Below are 22,154 nucleotides of genomic sequence, written 5' to 3'. Positions count from 1 at the left end.
ATTAGGGTACCATGATAACACACAATTCAATGATTTTTCATATTTATTCCTCTTTTATAGATTCACTCATACAATGTTATGTGTTTCCATTTCTCATTATATAATTTGATTTATTGCAAAACATACAATTTATTTTGGTAAAATTGGTAGAAATATTTTTATGTTCATTTATTCTAGCATCAATAATTCTATTTCTTGTCTCATATTCACCAAATAAATATTTGTTCAATGATCTTTTATCAATTTGAACAAAATTTAGGCGGTGTATTGTTTCTGAACCTCAACTACATATAACCATTTATGTTTAGCTTTTTCACTTACATTTCTTGTGAAATAATATTAGCCTTGCGCTTGCGATTGATACTTTCAAGAAAGACTTTATGTACAAAAAACGATAGGAAAACATAAATAAAATACATTTCCGTCATATTCATTTTTTTCTCTTTCCCTAGAAATTAACATCTAATGTCTAATGTCAATGCTACTAAAATATGATTTATATATATATATTTCAATTGGTACCTTTTATCTTCACTTAGACTTTCCTCTTATCTTGCTTTTTATCCCCAAAAATATAATTGCAAACAAGATTAGGACAAAAATTTTTTTTAATACATACATAATTCAGTGCATTTTCTTATATTTTTTCTCTATTTTTCTAAAAATCATGATTATGGCAGTTTTCCTTTTAAACTACTTTCTTCGATACTCACACTTTGCATTTGTTAATGTTTTCTCTTATTTTAAAACTCTTTCCCCTAAAACTATCACAAATTAAAGATTTTAGTTTTACATACATCTATCATATGCTGTTTTATTTTTTACAAATGGCCATTTTATTCAATCTATTTCTATATAGAGAATATCTTTTACTATTCAATGTTCTTTTCAAAGTATTCTTCCCCTACTATTTAATATTGATGAAAATTAACATTGTATTCATTATTAATTACAATACGTAGTAATGTTTATATACTTTCATTATCCTACACAGAGAGTGTATTACACAAATGACAGTTAAACACGTTTAGTGTTTATCGATCATCAAAATTCTTTACAATTACAATATTACTGTAATTTTGAACTTAGCTTTACTCAAAGATTCAATCTAATTCATGAAATGTGTCCGTATATATTTTACAGTGGTTAGCAAGAGTATCGAAACGCTGTTTTCAAAGTTCTATACAAGAATATTTTTCATTCTGGATATGCTTAATAAAAGAAAGATTCTACATGGATTATTTGCGCAGTTACAGATTAAAAAAAAATTCAGACTATTTAGAGAACTCTAAAAAGTTCAGGGCAGGTTCATGTAATTTATTTGGGTGTATGTACGTTCATATATTAAAAAGGAATGGTATTTAATTATGTTAAAGAATATAATATGATATTGGAAATCAGTCCTAGAAGGTAATTTTATAAGAACACAAACGTTGTTTTATACATTATACTCCCTAGAAATTGGTAGGGTAGAAAGAGTAGGGCCATTCTTAAATGCAATTTAAAAAAAAATCGGCGCATAACATATCATTCGTACAAAAATACCATTATTTTGAAACTCTTGCATGCCACTGTATTTTTAGTATGCATGATTCTAAAATTAGGACTTCTTCTTGTTATTTCCACTTGAGGTCTCCTTTACACTGCATTCCTCTGTCTTCTTACCCTTTGCGTGCGCTAAGAGTGTCACAAGTTTCTTATGAGAATCTCCAACAATCCATCCATGCTGCTGCAGAACCTCTCCGTCCTGTGATAAGTCATCATCGTCGTCACGACTGTTGTTGATGCGCCCAAATTCGTCATCACTGGATGACGACCAATAGTACAGCATCTCGGAGGCCACTCTCTTGCTACGCGCCATTGGACGCGATGGGGTCCATGTTGCGTCATCTTTATCCTTCGAAGACTCTGGGAATTTCACCTTTTTTGGCTTCCTCCCACCAGACTCTCCGTCCGACGTAGAGCCTCGCATAATAGCAGATCCCCTCCGTTTACCAGCATTCCTTATGGGAATATCTCTCTCTGGCGATGGCTCAGTTGCATGAAAAGCAAATGTCTGACGACGTTTCTTTATTTTTGCTGGCCTTTCTGGTGGATTTTGCGTTTTTTGTGAGGTCTCCACGTCACTCCCACCTGCTATTCGGACAGCTTTTTTACTCCCACGAGCCTTCTTATACTCCAGTCCAAGTGCACGACGAACATCCCAAGTTTCTGCACCCAATTCCTCAATATGATCCACTTTTGTGTTATCCTGAGAACGCACAGTTTGATTTCTCTGACTCTCTCGTCGTCGTTGATTACGCAATGCCCGCTGACTAGATTTCAATTCTTTCTCCTGGATCAGTGCTATTATATCCTTGGTAGACTGAAATTCCTCATACTCGTCTGAGCTCCACGTCTCCGCCAAGATTTTCTGTTTTCCAACAGCACACTTTCGCTGACTCTTTCTCTTTCCAATTCCAATAATCTCTTCAATTTGCTCCAGAGACATTCCCCATTCAGCTTCAAACATCGCCAATTCACGAGATTTTCTATTGGCAGATGATCGACGAGCTTCTGCCGATGTGGAAGACTTCTTTGAACGCCCCACACTATCTGTATTTGATTCATTTTCTTCTTCAAATTTCTGTGGCTCTTCAATTGCTTCATCCTTGTCTTCACTATTTACATCACTTTTGAGACTATCAAAGAGTTTGTCCAACTCTTGCTTTTGAAGGAAAGGTTTTTTCGAATTCTCACTTTCATAGGAAGTGGTTTTTACATCGTTTGTTGGTCGATTCTTCTGGGCATTTCTGAAGATTCTCCCCATAATAAGTGATTTCTTTTGTGCTGGATCTGGTAATTTTTTTGTCTTTTTCACAACTCCCGGTGCTGCTGGTAATTTGGGAGATGCGGAAGGAATTTCAGAATCACTATCACTCAAATTGGAATTATAGTTAAAGTCATCTCGATCAGAGAAACTCGTCGATGACATTTGGCTAGCATTGTCTTCTGCCTCCGGGTTCTTATTTTTTTCCACTCCTGACACTTTCTCCGTTTGGGGATTCTTTGTCGAATCTAATTCGGTATTTGGCCTGAAGATTGTTCTCTTGGAGAGTGGGAGAATTGGTGTATCAACAGAATCTTTTGATTCTTCAAATTCATACACATCTAAGGGGTTTTTCTCCAATGCTTTATCACCCCTTCCAGAGTCAACTTTATCCTTTAAGTCCTTATTTGAAGTCCTCTTCTTCGCTCTAAATCCCAATCTATTACCAACATCATCTTTAGTCTTCTTGACTTTCGCATTTTTCGATAAATTTTCTATTTCCGCAGACTCTTCAACAGGGACAGGAAACTCACAGGGTTTGATAGAATCCTCCTGTTTGGATGACACTGCATCTTTAGTAATAACCGGGATATCTGTACTCAGTGCAATATCAGCTAGAGTGGCCAATTTTGAATTCACATGAGGATTTCTCACAAGAGCCTGTTGCAAGTCAAGACCATTTGTAGGTATAGAGACTTTGAAGCTATCATATCCTTTCATAGCACCCTTTGTGCGGACTTTAGATACAGAAGAACACTGAGAAGACGCTCGGGAGTTTATAGGTGATCCGATAGATCTATAAAGATATAATAGGAAATTTGTAATTTGACTGTATAACATTAAGATAACTTTTTGTTAAAATTTACCTCTCTGATAAATGTTTATCATTGACAAGTTTTCTGCTTCGATCCAATGAATCATTTCCTTCCTTCACCAATACTTCGCTCTCCATCGCCTTATTGCTTCCTGAGCGATCTAAAATGGTTTGCGCGTAATGTTCACTCTCACTAGCATCTTGAGACGAGGGAAAACTATCCCCCATGTCGGAGAAAGATTCAGAGTATGATCTTCCAGTGGGGCTAGGCTCTTTTGGGTTGGCTCCACTTATGGGCGGAGTGCTTTCTATGAGCTTGTCATTATAGAAGATAGAATTGGACGTCGAGGCAGCGCCACTGAGGAATTTCTCAGCAGTTGCCAAGAAGCCAGAGAGTTGATTATTCACAGAATCAGCATCTTCAAATACTCCCTTTGATTGAGCGAATTTGGTTGGTCGTGAAAACATTGGATTGGAATCTGATGAAATATCACTAAATTGATTATTATCAATCTTGGGATATGCATGTTTAGGACTGCTTCGACGATGAGACATCGGAGATTTAACACAGTACACCGCATTATGACTTCCTCCAAAACAGTTTGTTGACTGCTCATTCGATTTCGGTGTTAGAGATTTATTTTCAGATTGAGCTCCGATTCTATTTGAGCCCTTCAACATGTTGCAGCACTCATAGAAGAGCTTCTCCTCCTGACTGAGATTGAGTCGTGGTGTTCCTGGATTGATAGATCGCACAGGAGATGGATAACGATCCATCGATGGCGGAACTTGTACCAATTCAGGCGAAGAAATTGGTTCAATTCCATATTGCACGGGATTTCGAGAAAGAATCTTGTTCTCCTCTATTTCTTGTACCTTCTCATCTACATCATTGTCCTTCTTCTCTTCTGTGATTGGAGTTTTGTTAACGTTCTCCACATTTTGTGACTCATTTTCCTTTTCCTCAGCCATTCGATTTTTCTGGGCATCAAGAAATTCCTGTTCTGACAATTTTGCTATGTGTGTAATTGTCATTTTGTGCTTGGTAAGACGATCTTGCCGTGAAAAGTCCTTTTTGCAGATATCACAGAAGAATGACATGGGCTCTGTATTTGAAGTGATGGTATTCTTGCTGGCTTTGGGCTTTTTGGACTTGTAAAGTACTGATCTTCGCATTTTTCTTTTTTTGACAACAGATATTTTTTGAGGTCCCCCTTTTGTACCACTTGCTGTAATTCCAGAATCCATCGAAGCAGATGTGAAGACACTCATGCCATCTTCCATTTCCACATCCACTTCTACTGCATCGGTATTTGACTCTATATTCAATCTGTTCTGGGAAGTCAAATTAATTAAATGATTGAGATTTTCACTCGGAGTTTCTGCTACAGGAAGAGTATCAGCCACATTTGTAAATTCATCCGAAGTAAGAATTCTGTTATTCAGACTCTTAGCAATTTCAGCCAGGCAGGTGTCATCATCAGAATCAGATTGATTTGTAGATTCTCGAATTTTATCCACGAGTTTTGCCACTGTTTCTACATTCTCTCCATTTTTTTTCTCAATATCCGTCTCTATATGAGTTGAATCTTCATTCACGATGTCATTTTTCACTTCATCAAAAAGATCAGGTATAGTCGTTTTAAGTGCTTGAAGACGTGATGGTTTTAAAATGAATTTGGGTTTCGCAGATGTCGACAGAACTGTTTTACTGTTATTTTCAGTTGACGTTTTGGGTAGGGAAACAACACGACTCACCCAATCTGTAGATTTCATAGTTTTATCGCTCTCAATATTATGAGTCTCAACACTTTTCTGGGTGTTCATGTCCATTACAGCCAGAAGATTTAATGAATCCGCCACTCGATCATTCACTTCCTGCAAAGAAGCTTTTGCCATCTCATTTTCAGAATTGATTTCCATATCAGTTGATGCAATTTTCTTTTGACCTATAGATGAACTTTTCTTCTTTTTACTCAAAAAACTCTTAGAAGTTGCAGATGATATGTTCGATGAATCTTCTGTGTTTTCTTCGCCGTTGTCATCTAATTTTTTCAATAAATTGCTCATAACTGCATCCTTCTTTTCCTTGGAAATTATCTTCATCTTGGAAGGTTCTGAAAGCTGACTTTGGGACGTCTTTTTGGGTTTTGCAGGCACATCTACAAGTTGTTGGGTTTCTACATTCACGGAGGGCCCCGAGGGCGTATAAAATTGACTTGCAATTTCATTCTTTAGAATTTTAGGAGTTGTAATTTCAGTGGCAATTTCCTTAGAAGCCTTCTTGGCAGAAACATTCGGAATAGAATCACTGAAGTTAGATTTATTAGTCACTTTCCTCTTGGTCGTTGTTACCATTTCCATCGCATTAGACACCAACAACTCATCGCCATTTGAATTAGCATCACAAGTTAAATCATGAAGAATCTTCAACTCATCAATTCTTGATTTATCTACTTCTTTGAAGCTCTCCATTAGTTGATCCGCTATTATTGCTGCCAATTCGTTTTTTCTCTTTTTCCTAGGCTTCTGAGCTGGTTTGGATTTTTCTCCTGTATTTAGAGAATGTTCTTTGTCGGGGTTGGAAAAGTCTTTAACTTCTTCTGGATGTGTATCAAAAGCATCTGCAAGAGTTTTTATCTGATTCGAGGGTTCAACAGTATTGTAAACTTCTAATTCATCATCATTGGTTTTCGTTTCTAATACAGTCTTTTCAATTTTTTCCTTCCTTCTTGGCTTTGCAGTCGATTGTAATTTTTCTCCATGATCAAGTGCTGATTTAACAATGTTGACTGTTTTTTCAACCTTCTTAATTTTTGGTTGAACCTTGTTTCTGCCTTTTGCAGCCGTTTTGGTTGTGACTTCTTCTCCTTTATTGGATACATGTGCTGCTTTAAGTGAATCACTTTCTTTAAATTGTTCTTCTGTAACAATAGGCTTATTAACTGTATCTCTCTCGCCAGAAACAACCACTCTTTGAGATCCTTTCGCAAGTATGTCATCGCATATTTTATTTTTATTTCGTTTTCCTTTTGCTTTTGACTCTTTTTTAGCTTTTCCCTGCATGATTGGAACTTTCTGGATGTCTGTGTTTGTAGAATCTTCCATTTGTTCCTCATGTCTCTTTCTTTCAGATATATCTTTATCTGGTGTGGATGATGCGGTCAGTTTATCTTCATTACGGATTTGTGGACCATTGTTTTTCAAATCGCTGACTCCGTTTTTAGGCATGGAATTTATATTAGTCAATTTTTCAGACACTGCTACAGATAATCCTTCATTTTGTAGTGTTTCAATATTCTTGGTTGCTGCCTTTACAGATATTTTGTCGAAATCACTCAATTTCTTACATTCTTCATTAGATTTTCTTGTATCATCTGCAAGTGATAAATCTAATTTAACTATTTCAACAGCAACCTCAACATTTCCTTTGGTATTGGGATTCTGAATTTTCTTGGGGCCGCTTTTAAGAACGTCCTCAATAACAATCTCTAACCTCCTCTTAATTTGTATATCTCCTGTCTTTATCACGGCTGCAGCGGCGTCCTCAATGTTGCTATCAACAATCTCAATTGTTCCCAAGTTTTTTCGTTTTTTAATTGCAGTTGATCTAATTTCCTTCTGATTAATACTCTCAGATTTCAGAATTTTTCCTTTAGGTTTGTTCTTAGTTACATTCTTTGCAACTGTATTTTCAACTGTCGTTTCATTTAAAATTTCAGATTTTACAGATTTCGCTTTATTCTTTCCTTTAGTATTTTGAAGAATTGTAACTTTTCTTTTATTTGAGGTGGTTTTCTCTACCTGTATTAGCGGCTTATCCTGCGCTTTTTCTTTATGTTCCTTGTTGAGTAACACAAACTTTTCACCTTTCGTTACTTTAGGAGATTTCTTCCCTTTCAGTATTTGTTGTTCATCAATTGCAATATTCACCTCACCACTTTGATTGGCATCTTCCACCTCTTTTGCCAATACATCTGATAATTGTTCTTTCTGTCCTGAAATCTCTTGAGAATTCGATTTTAAATTATCATTTTCTGTACTCTTGATTTGTTTTTCGGCGGTGTCTATTGCCCCCACTGCTGAATTTTCGTTGCCACTGCTTGCCATTTTGTCTTCTGTTGGTGTTATATCATTTAAAACTGCTGGTCTACTTATTAAATCCGTGCTTTTTGCAACAATTAGAGATTGTAGTTTGGCATCTGACGTTATTGAAGCAGAATCTGAAGCTTTCGTAGCAGGAGCAGAATTCACTTGTGATACATTTGGAATATTATTGTTATAATTTTTGTTCTTTTCCGCTGTATTTTCACATATTTCACTTGATTTTATGTCCACATTTAAATCCTTTCCTGTTTTAGATGTTTTTGCTGCCTTAGCACGTGGTTTTCTTTTCTGTTTAGGTTTCACATTTTTTAAGGGTACTTGTGGAATTTGAATGATGGGATTAACACGCTTCGCTATTAATTCCGGTCGTGGTTGTTTTAAAATCTCGGTACTTCGAGGATGACTGATAACATCGCTGCAACGCGGTTGATGCAATATTTCACTAGTCCTTGTTTGGATAGATATTTCGCTGCACTGAGTTATTACATTATTTTGTGAATGGCTTATAATGTCAGAATTTGCTTGCGTATTAGCAAGAACTTCCATTTGCGGAGGAAGATTAATTTTTTCTGCATTCTTTGATGTGCCATGAGAAATCGTTCTAGCTGATTTGGTACTCAAGTCAATCACTACATTACAATCGATTTCACCAGGATGAATACGACCTCCAATATGACCAGCCACTACAGGGATTTTCAGAATTTCCGGATGTTTTACCAGACAAATAGGCTGTGAGTTTTTAGGGTCTTCAATGGGCTTCCTCACTGTTAAATTCAATGGCACGTCGGTGACTTCTTCACGCTGTATAACTGATACCGATGAATAGGATTTTGCAACTTCAGGATGTATTTCTGGAGTTATAGTAACTGTAGATAAAACTTTGTTGATCTCCTTAGAAGCGGATGCACAATTTACTACTACAATTGGATCACTTTTAATAATAATCTCTTCTTCCAATGACTTGTGATCCTTCTGTGAGACTTGAGTAATTTGTGTGTCATGAACGATATCATCGTCTTTTGATTTGGGGTCTATCAATTGACTTTTCTTATTATTATTCAGCTGTACTTCTTCTGTGGTTGAAGATATTGTTGCACACTCAGTGTCTATGGCAGGTTTGGCAAGAATATTATTTGTAGTATTATCCAGAAATGGTATTCCAAACTTCTCTTGGATTTTATCAGTGAGACGAGCGATACAATCTGTCAATTTACGAATTCTCTTCTTTCCTGGTGTTGCACTTGTTGGAGACACCAATGAATGATGATCTGTGGTTTTCTGGTGTACAGGTGTTTCAAAAGTTTTTACTTCTAATGAGATCGACGGAGTCGATGTGACTGTACTCGGAATACTCTCATTTTCCTTGTCTTCAGATTCAAAAGCAACAGAAGCACGATCTATGATAGAATCCATAATATCCTTTATCTCGACAAGATCGTCTTGGTCGCTCGTGTTGACTTGTTCTAAAAAAGGCTCCTCTTTCTCAGTTGGTATAACATTCTTTTTGCTGTTGTCTGCTTTTGGATTAGCTTTTATCTTTTTTGTCTTGCCATTCTTCTGACCATTCTCATAATTTTCTCCAACCTTTCTGCTTTTCTTTGATATTAAAGATGTTGAAGGATTTTTGGAACGCCTGGTATCTTTCTCTGTCGTTGGTGCCTTTGTTTGGGATTTAGAATATTTCTTCGACAATTTGTTTAGAATTGTCTTGGCACCCTTTTGAACGGGTGTTGCAAAGTGTTTTGTTTTATTTCGCGTTGTCACTCCCTCAAGTTGAACGTCATGAGTGTTGGGAGAATGTGAAGATCGTGTCACTCTTTTAGGATTACCAATTTTCCTTAGGGTAGCTTTAGTATTTCCACTTCTTGTCACTCTCTCAGATTGTTGACGGTGTTTGGAAATTGGCTTACTTCCCTCAGATTTGTTCTTTGACCTGGAAAAGAACAAATGGAAAAGGGGAAATTGAATATTTCATATAAAGTTGCCGCGTAACATTTTGTCGTAGGAGTAGAATAATTGAAATTGTTAGAAATTCCACTCACCTCAAAAGCAATGTTGAGGACTTTGCTGCCAATATTGAGGTTCTGGTATTACGTTTTGTAAACTTAGTTGTAGTAGCACTTGCTATTAATTTCCTTCGTCTCATAGGTAAGGGTTTGGCGGGGTGAACACTTCGTGATGATCGTTTGGCCGGTAGATTTGCCAGCATTCGCTGAATGGAATCCGCTAGAAAATTGAATTTTATTTCAAATTATGTGATTATAATTAATTTGACACTATTTAGCTCACCGTCACTGGGACGAGTACGTGGTGTCTGCGGGGATTGCTTCCTCTGTGTGGGTATGGCACGATTTTCAGGCGTTTTAGGGGGTTTCGGTGTTCTTAAGCATCCAAATCTGAGAAGTTTAGCATTTGCTCTGCGGCGTCGCGAGCGATTGCCATAGTATCGATGTCTCAAGCGTCTCTTTGCGATGAGCCATGCATAGTCACCAACGCAATCGAGCATATGCCGATAGAGATCCATCATTCCTGTGCATTCTTTCTTACACTTTGTGCACACTGTCACCTCAGCGAATTTGTTGGACATTCGTGAGTTTGTGTCCGTGTCAAAGCTATCACATTTAGTTGATATAGTACAAGATGTTGTACTATCCATGGAGTCCTCAACAGTGCCACTGTCGTCACTGCTCACCTGACGCAAAAACTCTGTTTTTCGTCGTAAGGCCTTGGTGGGAATGAAGAAGTGTTTGTATAATTCACCCTCAATGAGTTCACGGCCCACAATTTCATAATGAGTGGAGTACACGTGAGGGTGGCGGTTGTTTTTGTGTTCTTCCAGGGACTTGATTGTCTCGAATTTCGCACCACATCCAAAGCACACGTAACAACGTGGTCTCGCCCACTCACCACTAAGAATCACATCACGACTTTTCTCCGCGCTCTCACTGTTGCTCCTCTGGAGATTCAGTGTCGCCACAAAATTGTCCTCCTCATTCAAAACCCGCTCATTAATCGTGGACACTGATGGTACTACTGAATCCGTTAGCTCCTCAGAGCTGTCCATAGGCTCCACTTTGATCAGTCTTTGGTCATTTTGTTCTAGTACAATCTGCGGCAGAAGTCTAGTGTCGAGAATTGTATTCAGTTGCTCAATGATTTTTCTTTTCTCTTCACGTGCCACATCACCCGTGTCCACTTGACGTTCGTCCTTATCATCACTACCACTTCTTTGTACAATTTCATGCTTTGTGCGCATCGTGAGCTGAGTCCACATGTCAAGCTTAGACAAGTCTCTTAATCCTGACGTTTGCTGCTTCACCTTTTTCACAATTTTTCCACCTTCATTCACATACTTGTACTTTTTTACAAAATCCCATTTCCATTTCCACGAATTTTTTGTGATAGTGCGTTTATTTTTGTTGGGAGACACACACTCTGTGCCATATTGTTCGGCTGTGAGAAGGGTGGGAAACGCCGTGATGGCACTCAGAGAGGTGGCCTCATGAATCTCATTATCAGTCATGTAAGAACTTCTCACGACGGTGCTGGGAACAGTAGGAACTGCTTCAGCAAACCGTGTGTAGACACTCGGATTCTCTGGATCACTTCCAATTTTTCCATCAAGGTAACAACTGAGATTTTTCCTCACATTGACGCTCACCGTTTCATAAAAGTCATCATCAAAGTTACTGCTGAGTATCTCCTTGCTTCCAGATGATTTTGCATTGGCATTGGCGCCAAAATCTCCACTTTCATTTGCACCGGTTCCACCTCCACTAGTATTAGTTGTACGTCCACTTTTCGAGCGACTAATACGTCCTGATGTACAACTGCTTGCTTCCGGTGCACTCCGTAAATCAATCTGTACACGTCCTTTACTACCCATTCGTGTGCGTGGTGATCGATTCTGTGCTACACCGAGTCGAGAAAGCATTGGTTCTTCATTTCGCAGCAGTTGATGCTTTTTATTCATCTTCGACAGGCGAGTCATCATCTTACGTCCTTGATGGCTTCCATTCTCAGCTGTGTCCACACTTGTTTTCGGCGCGGGCAGCTTGGAAATGGAACTTGCGAGAATACTGTCTTCAAAATCAACCTCACCTAAATTTGGGGTCTCACGCACTCCCCCCGGAATAATGTTGTGAACACTTTCTCGGTGCTTCTGGAACGCCTCACTTGTGGACAACCGGATACTACATTCTCGACAGCCAAAGTATCGATCACTATGCTTTTCAATCATGTGATGAAAGAATCCCACGAGATCTGTGGCGAAACCAGAAAAGATTTTTGCGTTGTTGCAGAAAGGACAACCCGCAAATTCTGTTTGCATAACATTCATCACATTACGTGCACTCGCACGACGTCCTGCAACTGATCTGTGAAGTCTGTCAGCATGTTTAGAACGAATTTCGTAGCTGACAAAGGAGCGATCACAAAAAAGACAGAGAAATTTATTTCCATTGCTTGGCTCCCCCGAATACTTGGATCTATTTCCACCATTTGTGAGCGTCTCCACAACACCATGTGAAAGTCGATGGAGTGGAAGACTACAACGAACGTGCAAAGCTTTTGCCACTCCATCAGATACACAATCATCTAAATCACATTTCTGCTTTCTCATTAGATTTGATATTGACACATTATCATCGGTGTCACCATCGGAATCTTCTTCGTCACTCGATTCACTTTCAACTTCACTACTCCTTACATTTTCTTCTTCATTTTCTTTGTCCATTCCTTCCGAAGATGCTTTTTGCATCACTTTCTCCACCACCACTGATGGCACACTTCTCGCAGAAGGCTCTTCCAATAACACTTGAACACATCCCTTGCTGCTTCGTCCTCTTGATTTCGTTGTCCATCCCGAATCATCTTTCCCCTCGCCACCATTTTCATCCTTCTCAACTGCTAATGTATTTTTGCTGCTCCGATTTGATGTACTCGACACAGTCTTTGTCACGGTTCTGCTTTCCCTTTTCCTCGGTCGTGCTTTAGGTAAACGTGTGCCAGATGAACTTGCAGTAATGTCATCCTTGCTCGAAACACGGTGAACCATTGTATTCTGAGAAAGAGCCATTTAAAAGAATATAAGTGCATTGCAAAAAAAAAGACTAAATTAATTATTAGACTGAAATCTGATTTCAAACAATTTATAACAGTCCTTGTTTCTATAATTGTACTTCATATTTGAAAAAGCTATATACATAATACAACTTCTCAATTTTTACTTGTTTCATTATCACTTTTCTCTTTGCATAGCAATTGTAAACTGGACGACCGGGATAAAGAATTATAATTATTAAATAATTAAAAAATTCTAATAGAAGAAATGTTTCTTAAGACAATCCTTTGTTTTGCAACAAAAAATTGCTTGAATATATGTAGAAACTGTAATTTGTATATTTTCCACACACATTATGACACAAAATCTTTTACAAATCATTACTATAATAACAAAAAATATAAATAAGTTTATTAAAAAATATACTAAATTGAAGTTGAAAAATAAATATTATATTTGCCTCTGAATAATAGATACACTATTAGAAAAATTATGAAGTAACCTTTGCATGTGCAGATATTATCAAAATTTTCTGCTCACATGGCATTATTTGAAATTTGTTATGCAGAATTTGAATCTTATTTATCTACAATTATAATTGTATATGTATATATGTATAATTAGATAACAATATCTCATGAACATGTTTATTATATTCTATTTATATATGGTTAGCTCTTTGGTGACCTTTTAACCTAAACTACAAGTTTATCTTTATTTCACATGGAAAATAGGTCCACAAATTGCATCATCTGCTAGTGTCCTTAGCATAATAAAATTTTACTGTAGCTTTTGTTTAATAACATGTGAGGGAATTTTCTTCTTTTATTTGACAGCATGAAATTAGATTCCAATTACAAATAATATAGCATAAAAATATAAAGTGTGTGTTTAATTTATCTCTATGCGGTTTGGGAGAAATCGGAGAAAATTTTACCAACAATAGCAATATCTAATATGAGAAATACTTGAAGAGTAAGTTCTGTGCCTCTCTCTGTGTAAAAATAATAGAACCCGTGTTTGAGTGAGATAGACAACTGCAGAAACCATTGAGTGGTGGTGAGATAGAAAACAACATCATGGCTTGCCCACCATTCTGTGAACACCACCCACTTCACTTCACCCGGGGTATGAGTGAGGGAATGATGGTGAAAGAAATGCTCAGGCGAGGGTGGTATATGGTGTTCTGTACCCAGTCCCACAACAGTACACAATAGAGTTTGAGTACTCCCAAGAATGAGAGTGAGAGAGAGAAGGATCGATATAAAACAATTTGTGGTTTAAAAGTTACCCACACCCGTATCAACTCCCTAAAATATGGAAAAGTCCAGGATTTGTTGTGCTTGAATTAAGCTAGTGATACTACTGTCAATGACGATGTTCAGAGATGATGAATATAGAGATGATAAAGCATGTAGGGATTTCCTACAATTTTTCACTTTTAAATAGTATTCTCGTTTGATAAGATTAAGTTGCTAAATTATTTATTTTTACCCTTTACTCCTCTTTGTCTCAATTAAGTTATGCTTCAAAATTGATGCTGAAACTATAATCAATTGAAATTGTGGTTTCCATTTTATGTAAAGATTGAGTAAACACAAATTCATTTCATATGAATTTCTTTTCTTTTCTTCTAAATTTTTTTGAGTGTTTTTTTTTTTTTTTAATTATCTCGCGTATTTTTTATCGGATACAATGTTCGTTGATAAAAAATTAGTTAGTAATGTATAAATATATATAATACGCAATCCGTTCATATATGCATTAAAATGGACTAAAAGAGGGACTTATACAAAAGTTCTAATATTCTTGACTGTGCATAATAATGGACTAATTAGTCTATAGTGTTCCATATCAGTCCTATTTTTCTTCTAAAATTGTATTGAAATGCAAATTTACCGCATTTTGTATTAATAAGTGTCGGTAAGTTTACTAAATTACCTACTGACATTTTAATATAGTCGAATAATTCCTTTAGAATTCTGAGCTTTAGCATTAGCTCACACAATTCTTATATCTAACACTCATATTAGTTGGCGGAAGAGATTGAAGCAGCATATTTGAACATTTTGCATGAGGAATATGGCTGGCTCTCACTTGAGGCGTAGTCTCTCCGTGTATGTTTTATTATTATAAACTTCAGCCACATACTCTTTAGAGGCTGACGCTTTTCTGTAGATGTGTGCATCAAGACTGTTTTCTTCAGAGTACGATGAAATGATTATTGAGGACACGCAGTAGAGTTTCATCACTGCAGCGGTGCATTTACCAATTTTTTTTTTCTTTCAAATTTTGATCTTTCTTTTCACTGCTGTCCACTTTGCCATTTAAATATTCTTTTTACATTCTGTATGCACAAAAAATATATAACACAGACGGAAAATATATATTTTAGGTTAAATATTTCTTCAAAAATATGTTGAAAATAATAAATTTTGATTTAATTTTTAAAATATATCATTCTTATACGATTTCAATGATCACTCCGTCTCTTTAAAATTGCTTCACTTTTAACCCTTGCAGCCGGTTACAATTATTAGTTGTTTATTGTACCAACTGATTACAGAATTTTTCCGAATACCCACTGATAATAATTTTAGTCGTTACAACCAATTATGCATTACCTAATTAAAACCTAAATATCCTGATTTTGTTCAATATCTGTTTCATGTTCTACAAGTGCATCGTCCTATACTATGATTCTGTCTCAAACTCAGATTTGAGTGAACTCAAATTATTTATCTCTACCAGTCATAAATGAACTTATAGGTATACTTGTGATGGTATACCCGACACTCACATCAAAGCTGCAATCTTCTAACATTTGTGTCCATGCAATAATTAATAAGCATAATCCGCATAGGTAGTCAGATGAAAATTTTAATTGAAGATTAGTGCCGCACTGTGCATTTCGGACACCAGTTTGTGCTTATCATACATATATATGTATGTATATATGTACCCCAACCATTGTTAACTCGAGAAAGAACATTTCATTGTCAGGAGGAAATCCAGCCTCTTTTTTCATCTTCCCATCGAAATTTGTTGCGCTGGGAGATTATTGTACCATTAATTTCGACCACAAGAGAGTTTCTTTTCTACCAACAACCCCTTTTTCACTAATGATTTTTCGTCATCACGAGCGCGACTCTGCTCACAACATCAAGTCCACCGTAGACTTTTTCCACTCTCTTCCAAGGCGCATAAAGAGACTCGCACTTTTCCACCATTACGATGTATCCCCATAAATCTTACCTATAACACCAATTCAATTGAATTTTTTGAGCAAAAGCACTCATTTTGTGTCAATTGTGCGGTATTTACGCGTAAGAAAACAACAAAATATCATATTTACTCCGCATTTCTCGCATCTCCCATTCGCGAGAGAGAATACATCGACATTTTTATTTTGTGTGCTATTTCGCTCGGGGTTTTCAGAAGAAGTTGTCGCGAGGAAAAATGCAATTTTATCCTATTTCTGCACTTACCGCGGCAAAGAATAGTATCAATATATCATCCTTGATGCCACTGAAACACTTTTGTAATGTTTTTTCGTCTGAAAAAGCCTTTATCTTCCGATTTTCAACGCGTTTTTACCATAACAATACACAATTACTGAAAACTAATCCGGGCAGGGAGTTGCTGAAAATTGTCCGCAGAGAAGTCGGACCTTCACTCTACCACTCACACCGTATCCACCGCGCACCACTAAAAGGTTCTCACGATGGATAAACTAGAAAATTCATGAATGCAGTGAAGAAAAATCACAAATTACAATTTTTTAGAAAAAAGGAAATTTCTGAGGAGTGCAATTGTCAAAAACTTCACTGTCCAACATGGCAACCCTTGGAAATACTGCCAGACTTAACCTCATCTGGAAAGTGCGGATGTCGGATTGTCGATCAAAAGTGCGTGTGGAAGAAGATTTGAATGTTGGGAAGAATAACGCACGAGATATTTTCTGAACACTCAGGGAAAATTTCTGAAGTGTAAAATAAAAAAAGGCGAATATTGAAAAATATTTTATTTAATTTGTGACTAGCTGGAGCAATGAATAACATCATCAATAGTACAATGTATTTTTTGCGACTAATAAATGTGTGTTTACGCATTGAAAATAACTCACAAGTACTTTCATTAGAACAATCGCTTAATTGTTTTCACAAAATATACATAATTGTCGGATATTTTACTTAAAATTTATATATTTATATTAACATAATACAGTAATTTTTATTATTTAGAGTTGGCTTCAAAATACTAATGTATGAACAATTACATAACGTTTATTCATCATTTTCTATTTGAAAATCTTTGGCACACAATTGATTTTAAGAGATATTTAAAACATAATCTAAACAACGGTACAATGAACATGAACACAAATTAAAGTTAACATTGAAAAGCTACAGTGAGAAAAAAAATGAAATGTACACAAATACATATTCCGGTCACGATTTTGTGAATATTTTATCAATGGCTTTCACAAATCTCAGTACATCTTATTTTATTTTCAATTAGACCATTAAAGAATATATCCATCGTGTCCTTTTAACACTCTCTACTTCATATGTGGAGAAAAAGAACGTCTTTTTGATTAAGCCTTTATCATTTGACTGTCACCATCGTAATAAATTTTTATGTAGTCACTTTGAGGCCTCAGAGGAGTGACATTGTATTCTGCTCGTCTCGTTCTCCCGTGTATAAAACACTAAAATTTATTGACATTGGAAATGTATTCTCCGCTCTTATGAGCAATAATGTCAGCCCTTTACAATTATATCTCTGTTCATTCTCAGATGCACTGCCTTATGGCATTGAGGTATAACGATTTCGCAGGGAGGACACTGACGGTGTCTCACATACAGATGCCGGGGAGTTCTCTGTCACGTAGGCGCGAAAGAGCAGCCCCAATCCCAGAAAAACAATGGGTGTTCCCAAGAGGGAACATATAAACTCCCCGGAGATCTCGGGTGACCAGATCAGAAGAGCCATTGTCGAGGTCTTGGAGATCTTGAACACTGACCAAAAGATCCCGACGAGCGGCAACGTGGCTGTGACGACAGTAACTGTGAACACAGCAGACTCCGCCACAGATAAGAAGTTCACGAAACAAACTGTGAACATGATGTATACGCCGACAAGGAGTAAACTATAGAGCTGACAGCGACCGCAATCTCCTGAGATCTCCAGCTCCAACACGATGTTGGGTGATCTTACATTGGTTCCGTTCCTACCTTTTTCGTGATGTCTCTTCTTCACTGGCACAGACTTGCCCTTGTGCCAGTGACGTTCCGTGTTGATTTTGTGTGCTGTGTGGTTGATTCCTGCCACAACATGCTTGGGTGTGGGCACATGGAAGATTTTGTGGAAGTCTCCAGGATCAATCTCATGTCCGCGCGGCTCATTGAGCTTGACACGATCTTGAGAAGGAATCGCCGTGGCGTCTGCACTTCTCGGCCTGCGCAACTTTTGGACGGTTTGGTTGTATTGTGGACTATCCGGAACTAAATTGGACAAAAAGTCTACATCTTCCTGGTTACTTCTCACATCAGGTACTCGATTGTATATATTGAGGTGGCACAGCAGAGTATTTTCGGTGTCCGACAAGTGGCGACTAAAGGATTTGATCTGAAAAAAGGCAGAAATGGACTTCATAAATTCTGAGGAGTATAATGTTTTCCATCTCTCTGTGGGGCGGGCTCTAATTCAGCTTGGGAAACTCAGTACAAAATACAATCTCAGACAAGAAAATTCATATGAAAAAGTCAGGCTCTACTATGAAATGCAGAACATCTGTGAAGAGCAAAATTGATTATATCTTTAGTAGCCAAGAACCAAAAGCACTTTTTTTTAGGGAAAAAGATTATTGCGAAATCCCCAGAGTGAATACATTATGGCATTATCTTTTAAATATTTTATAACCTTGTCAAAAAAATGTATGTGCTTTCCACCAAATGATGAAAATGTTGTAAAATAGCTCGAGATGTTCTTGTTAAATTATGGTTCACCAAGTATATTTTGTAGCACAGGTATGTAAAAAGACTGCAACATGTGTTTGACAATAAACAGAGCGCGATCTGAATAGTAAGTATAAAAAATGCACGCTTTTAAGGAACACACAAAATTCTCAGGATTGTTTTTACTGTATTAGGTAAGATTGTCTACAAGAAATATCAAGACTATGTTGTATGATATGTTATTTTCGTTATCAACACGAATGAGAGCGATATATTATGTTGATAAATATATTGTGAATATAGAAAATGATTTCATTCATATTAATGCACCTGCTGTTTTATTGATGACTTATAAAATACTTCTACATTAGTCATATATGTATAATATATATTCACAGTAATGCAATAATTTATTTTTAAAATCGATTGCATTGATAATGCCAAGAATATTTTTTGTGTAGCAAAAGTTTAAGAATTCGCATTATTATTATATTATTGAAGCTCTTGTTAATCTTTGAATTTGTAGAGGAATTGGAAATTGCCAAATAAAGTTACAAGAAGAAACTCTTCCATATGTTTATTATGAAATATAAGTAATTGAATTTATTGAGGAATACAAAAAAAAATCCATGTTTGAGAAAAAGTTTTGTGGATTCCATGTAATACATACATATGCGTACAAAAAGATTTATAACTGCAAGTATGTGCACAGATATTTCAATAGATTCCTCGCATATTTCTAGATATAACAAATGGCTTATGCTTCCTATGATGTGGGATGCTGCGATGAAATTTGAAAGTGAGGGTCAACTTACCCGTCCAGTGGCTGGAAAAATGTCAATCCATCCAAATGTCACAATAAAGACAAAGCTTAGGACGTGGATCCAAACAATCAAATGAAGTGGATGGACTCTCTGACGGCTTGGTGGCTTCTTAATTGGTGTTGAAGTCAACAGTGGCTCAGAGTTAGCTACTATTCTTGACACTGTCCTCAACAGATGAGTCTGTGTCGTTGACGCGACGTTGGGCTTACCATTCTGCGAAGATAGGAAATCAAGATTATTTCTCTTGTAAATAGCCGAATGATTCAATTTCCCTCAAATACACCCTTATGTGAAATGTCTTACAAGAGAGTATATTAATTAGGGAGGAATTAAATAGAATTGACACGAATCTTTTAGTATACCATAATTAGGTCAGGAAAAATACAGTACAGGAAAATAGGAGTGATATTTGAAATTTGATTAATACTTTAAATTATTCAAAACATACCTTCGGCACAGAGACAACATACCCCTCGAGGAGTACAACATGGAAAGCCCAGACGAAGATGGCAATCACGTAAAAGAGAGTCCACACAGCACGTCCTTGCCAGCCAGCGGAAGCGGTTGGCTCATCACCGGGTGTGACCGTAAGGTCACTCCCACGACATCTGAACTCGTCGCACAGTCCATAATCCACAGAGATAAAGAGACCAACAACGGCGGTTGTTGCAGAGAAAATTCGTTGCAATCCCATCACTTTGCGTGGGTGATGAAAAAAGTCCAGGCGTGTGCGGCAAAGTGCGAGGGATGGAATATGGTGAAATTGTTTACATTTCCAGGCCGAGAGTGGGTAATACCATAGGGTGGATTAGGGGGATTTGCGCGAGCATAATGGAAAATATTCTGAACGTAGATCTCTAGTAAGAATAATAGATTTTTTGGTGTGCGGATTGGGGAAAGAGCTCATTCATTCCGAACTAAGCCAATTCCACTACCATCCTCACCTCACTCTCATACCTTCTCCTAAACATAATATGAAAATTGCAACACAATTAGGCAAGAAGCGATTAAGGAAATTTCCCACCATAGAACCTTAATAACATTTTCACTTATTGCTCAATTAATCACAATCTATTTATTTTGGATAGGATTTTCTGTACAATAACGTATTCATTCATTAACCATCTCGTATGGCAAGATTCACGATTATCGTTACAGTGGTTCGCTTTCATTAAATACGCTTGCTGAAAATACGAATCTTTCTCATCTAGAAAACATATATAATTCAGGAGAAATATAGCAGTACACTGTATCCAAAGAAAATTGATTAGGGAGCACAAGATTTTGCCTGAATGGAAGCACAGAACTGCATTTTTAAAGGTATTTTTTTGACAGATAATTTTTTTTTTAATCGTATGAAATTTTAGGCTCATTGTGAATTATTAAATATTACTAAACTCACCCTTTCGACAGAAGAAGAAGTAAAAGATGAGGGAGAAGACGAGAGCACCACCCTTGAGAGGGTCCTGCAGATGGCATGGAACTCTATGATAGCAGCTGACAGTGAAAAGGATTACACTCACACCAAAAGATAGAACGATGGGTAGCAATCTGGAAGATTTGAAGGGTTTAAAATATTGATGGGTAAAGGTGTAACATACGAAGTAATAAAACAACTCATTTCATGTTCAGTATTAAACAGGTTGAAACTAATATCTTAATATTTGATTTCCAATTATATATTGTATATGTATATATGTATATGTATATATATTATTTTTTTTATATATATATTATAATATACAATTTGATATGTGCTGCTCAAATTTAAAATTCGTAAGAAGGAAGACAAAAACTGTAAAACCCTTTCAAATATTGAATATTTTTCTTACAACCTATAAAGCCATCCATAAGGCACGTAAAATGAGCATTATCTAGATACATAAAATTGGCTACCCATAAAGTTTTCCGGGGTGCTTCCCGAAAGGATATTCACGTCTTTCACAGTTAACACGACCCTCTTGAATGTATGTATTAAATTATTAAATTAAATTAAAGAGAAATTTGTCCAAGAGATCTTACCTCTTCAATGGTATAGGTGATCTGTACAAGGGCACCTTCCACTTGTTAATACTTCCGAAGATGATGGAGACGCTAACAAAGACCATCATCACAAGAAAAGAAACAAAGAGGATGGCTCCGGTGATGTTGAACCTTTCGCCATTCAGGGCTAATTGTTCATAGTATAGCGGCAAAAGGATGATGAGTGCAAAAGTGGACAAGAGGAGACCACTTCCGTAGCCGAAGAGTTTAAGATTGGAATGGAGACCACGAAATTCTGACGCGGGATTGGTTTCCTCCATCTCTGTGTGGATTGATGCTGGCTCCATGAGTTGTGGGCTGAATGCACTGTGCATTCCTTCGCCCTCAGAAATCTCGTGCTCCAAATCATCCTCATCGTCAGCGTCCTCCTCCTCCAAGTCCGAAGATGATACTCCAATTACATCATCTTGATCCGACAGTATTGATGCTTCCTCGCCATATCGCTCAGTCATCTTTCCTCGTATTTTCAGAAGAAGCTCTTTCGAAGAAATGGTTTTCGAAGGGATTTGCGCAAATAATGGGAATTTTCAGATGC

At 36.9% G+C, this 22,154-nt stretch overlaps 2 protein-coding genes across 2 annotated transcripts; both read right to left on the bottom strand.

Annotated features, from left to right (window-relative positions):
* Positions 1 to 25: 25 nt before the first annotated feature.
* Positions 26 to 16,835, bottom strand: LOC132263853 (uncharacterized). The gene is made up of 5 exons (XM_059763848.1): positions 16,281 to 16,835; positions 10,020 to 12,792; positions 9,773 to 9,956; positions 3,676 to 9,663; positions 26 to 3,605 (listed from the first exon to the last, which is right to left on the bottom strand). Exons 2-5 carry the CDS (start codon positions 12,784 to 12,786, stop codon positions 1,601 to 1,603), a joined length of 10,944 nt encoding a protein of 3,647 aa, XP_059619831.1. The 5' UTR covers positions 12,787 to 12,792; positions 16,281 to 16,835; the 3' UTR covers positions 26 to 1,600.
* Positions 16,833 to 21,885, bottom strand: LOC132263882 (uncharacterized). Its single transcript, XM_059763886.1, has 5 exons — positions 21,599 to 21,885; positions 20,979 to 21,127; positions 20,025 to 20,272; positions 19,568 to 19,789; positions 16,833 to 18,423 (listed from the first exon to the last, which is right to left on the bottom strand). The coding sequence occupies exons 1-5, from the start codon at positions 21,877 to 21,879 to the stop codon at positions 17,602 to 17,604; spliced, it is 1,722 nt and encodes a 573-aa protein (XP_059619869.1). The 5' UTR covers positions 21,880 to 21,885; the 3' UTR covers positions 16,833 to 17,601.
* Between the last annotated feature and the right edge of the window lie 269 nt (positions 21,886 to 22,154).

Source organism: Phlebotomus argentipes, unplaced genomic scaffold (genome assembly GCF_947086385.1).
Source record: "Phlebotomus argentipes unplaced genomic scaffold, Phlebotomus argentipes genome assembly contig_39, whole genome shotgun sequence".
NCBI lineage: Eukaryota > Metazoa > Arthropoda > Insecta > Diptera > Psychodidae > Phlebotomus > Phlebotomus argentipes.
This window is presented reverse-complemented; position numbering and strand designations above follow the sequence as displayed.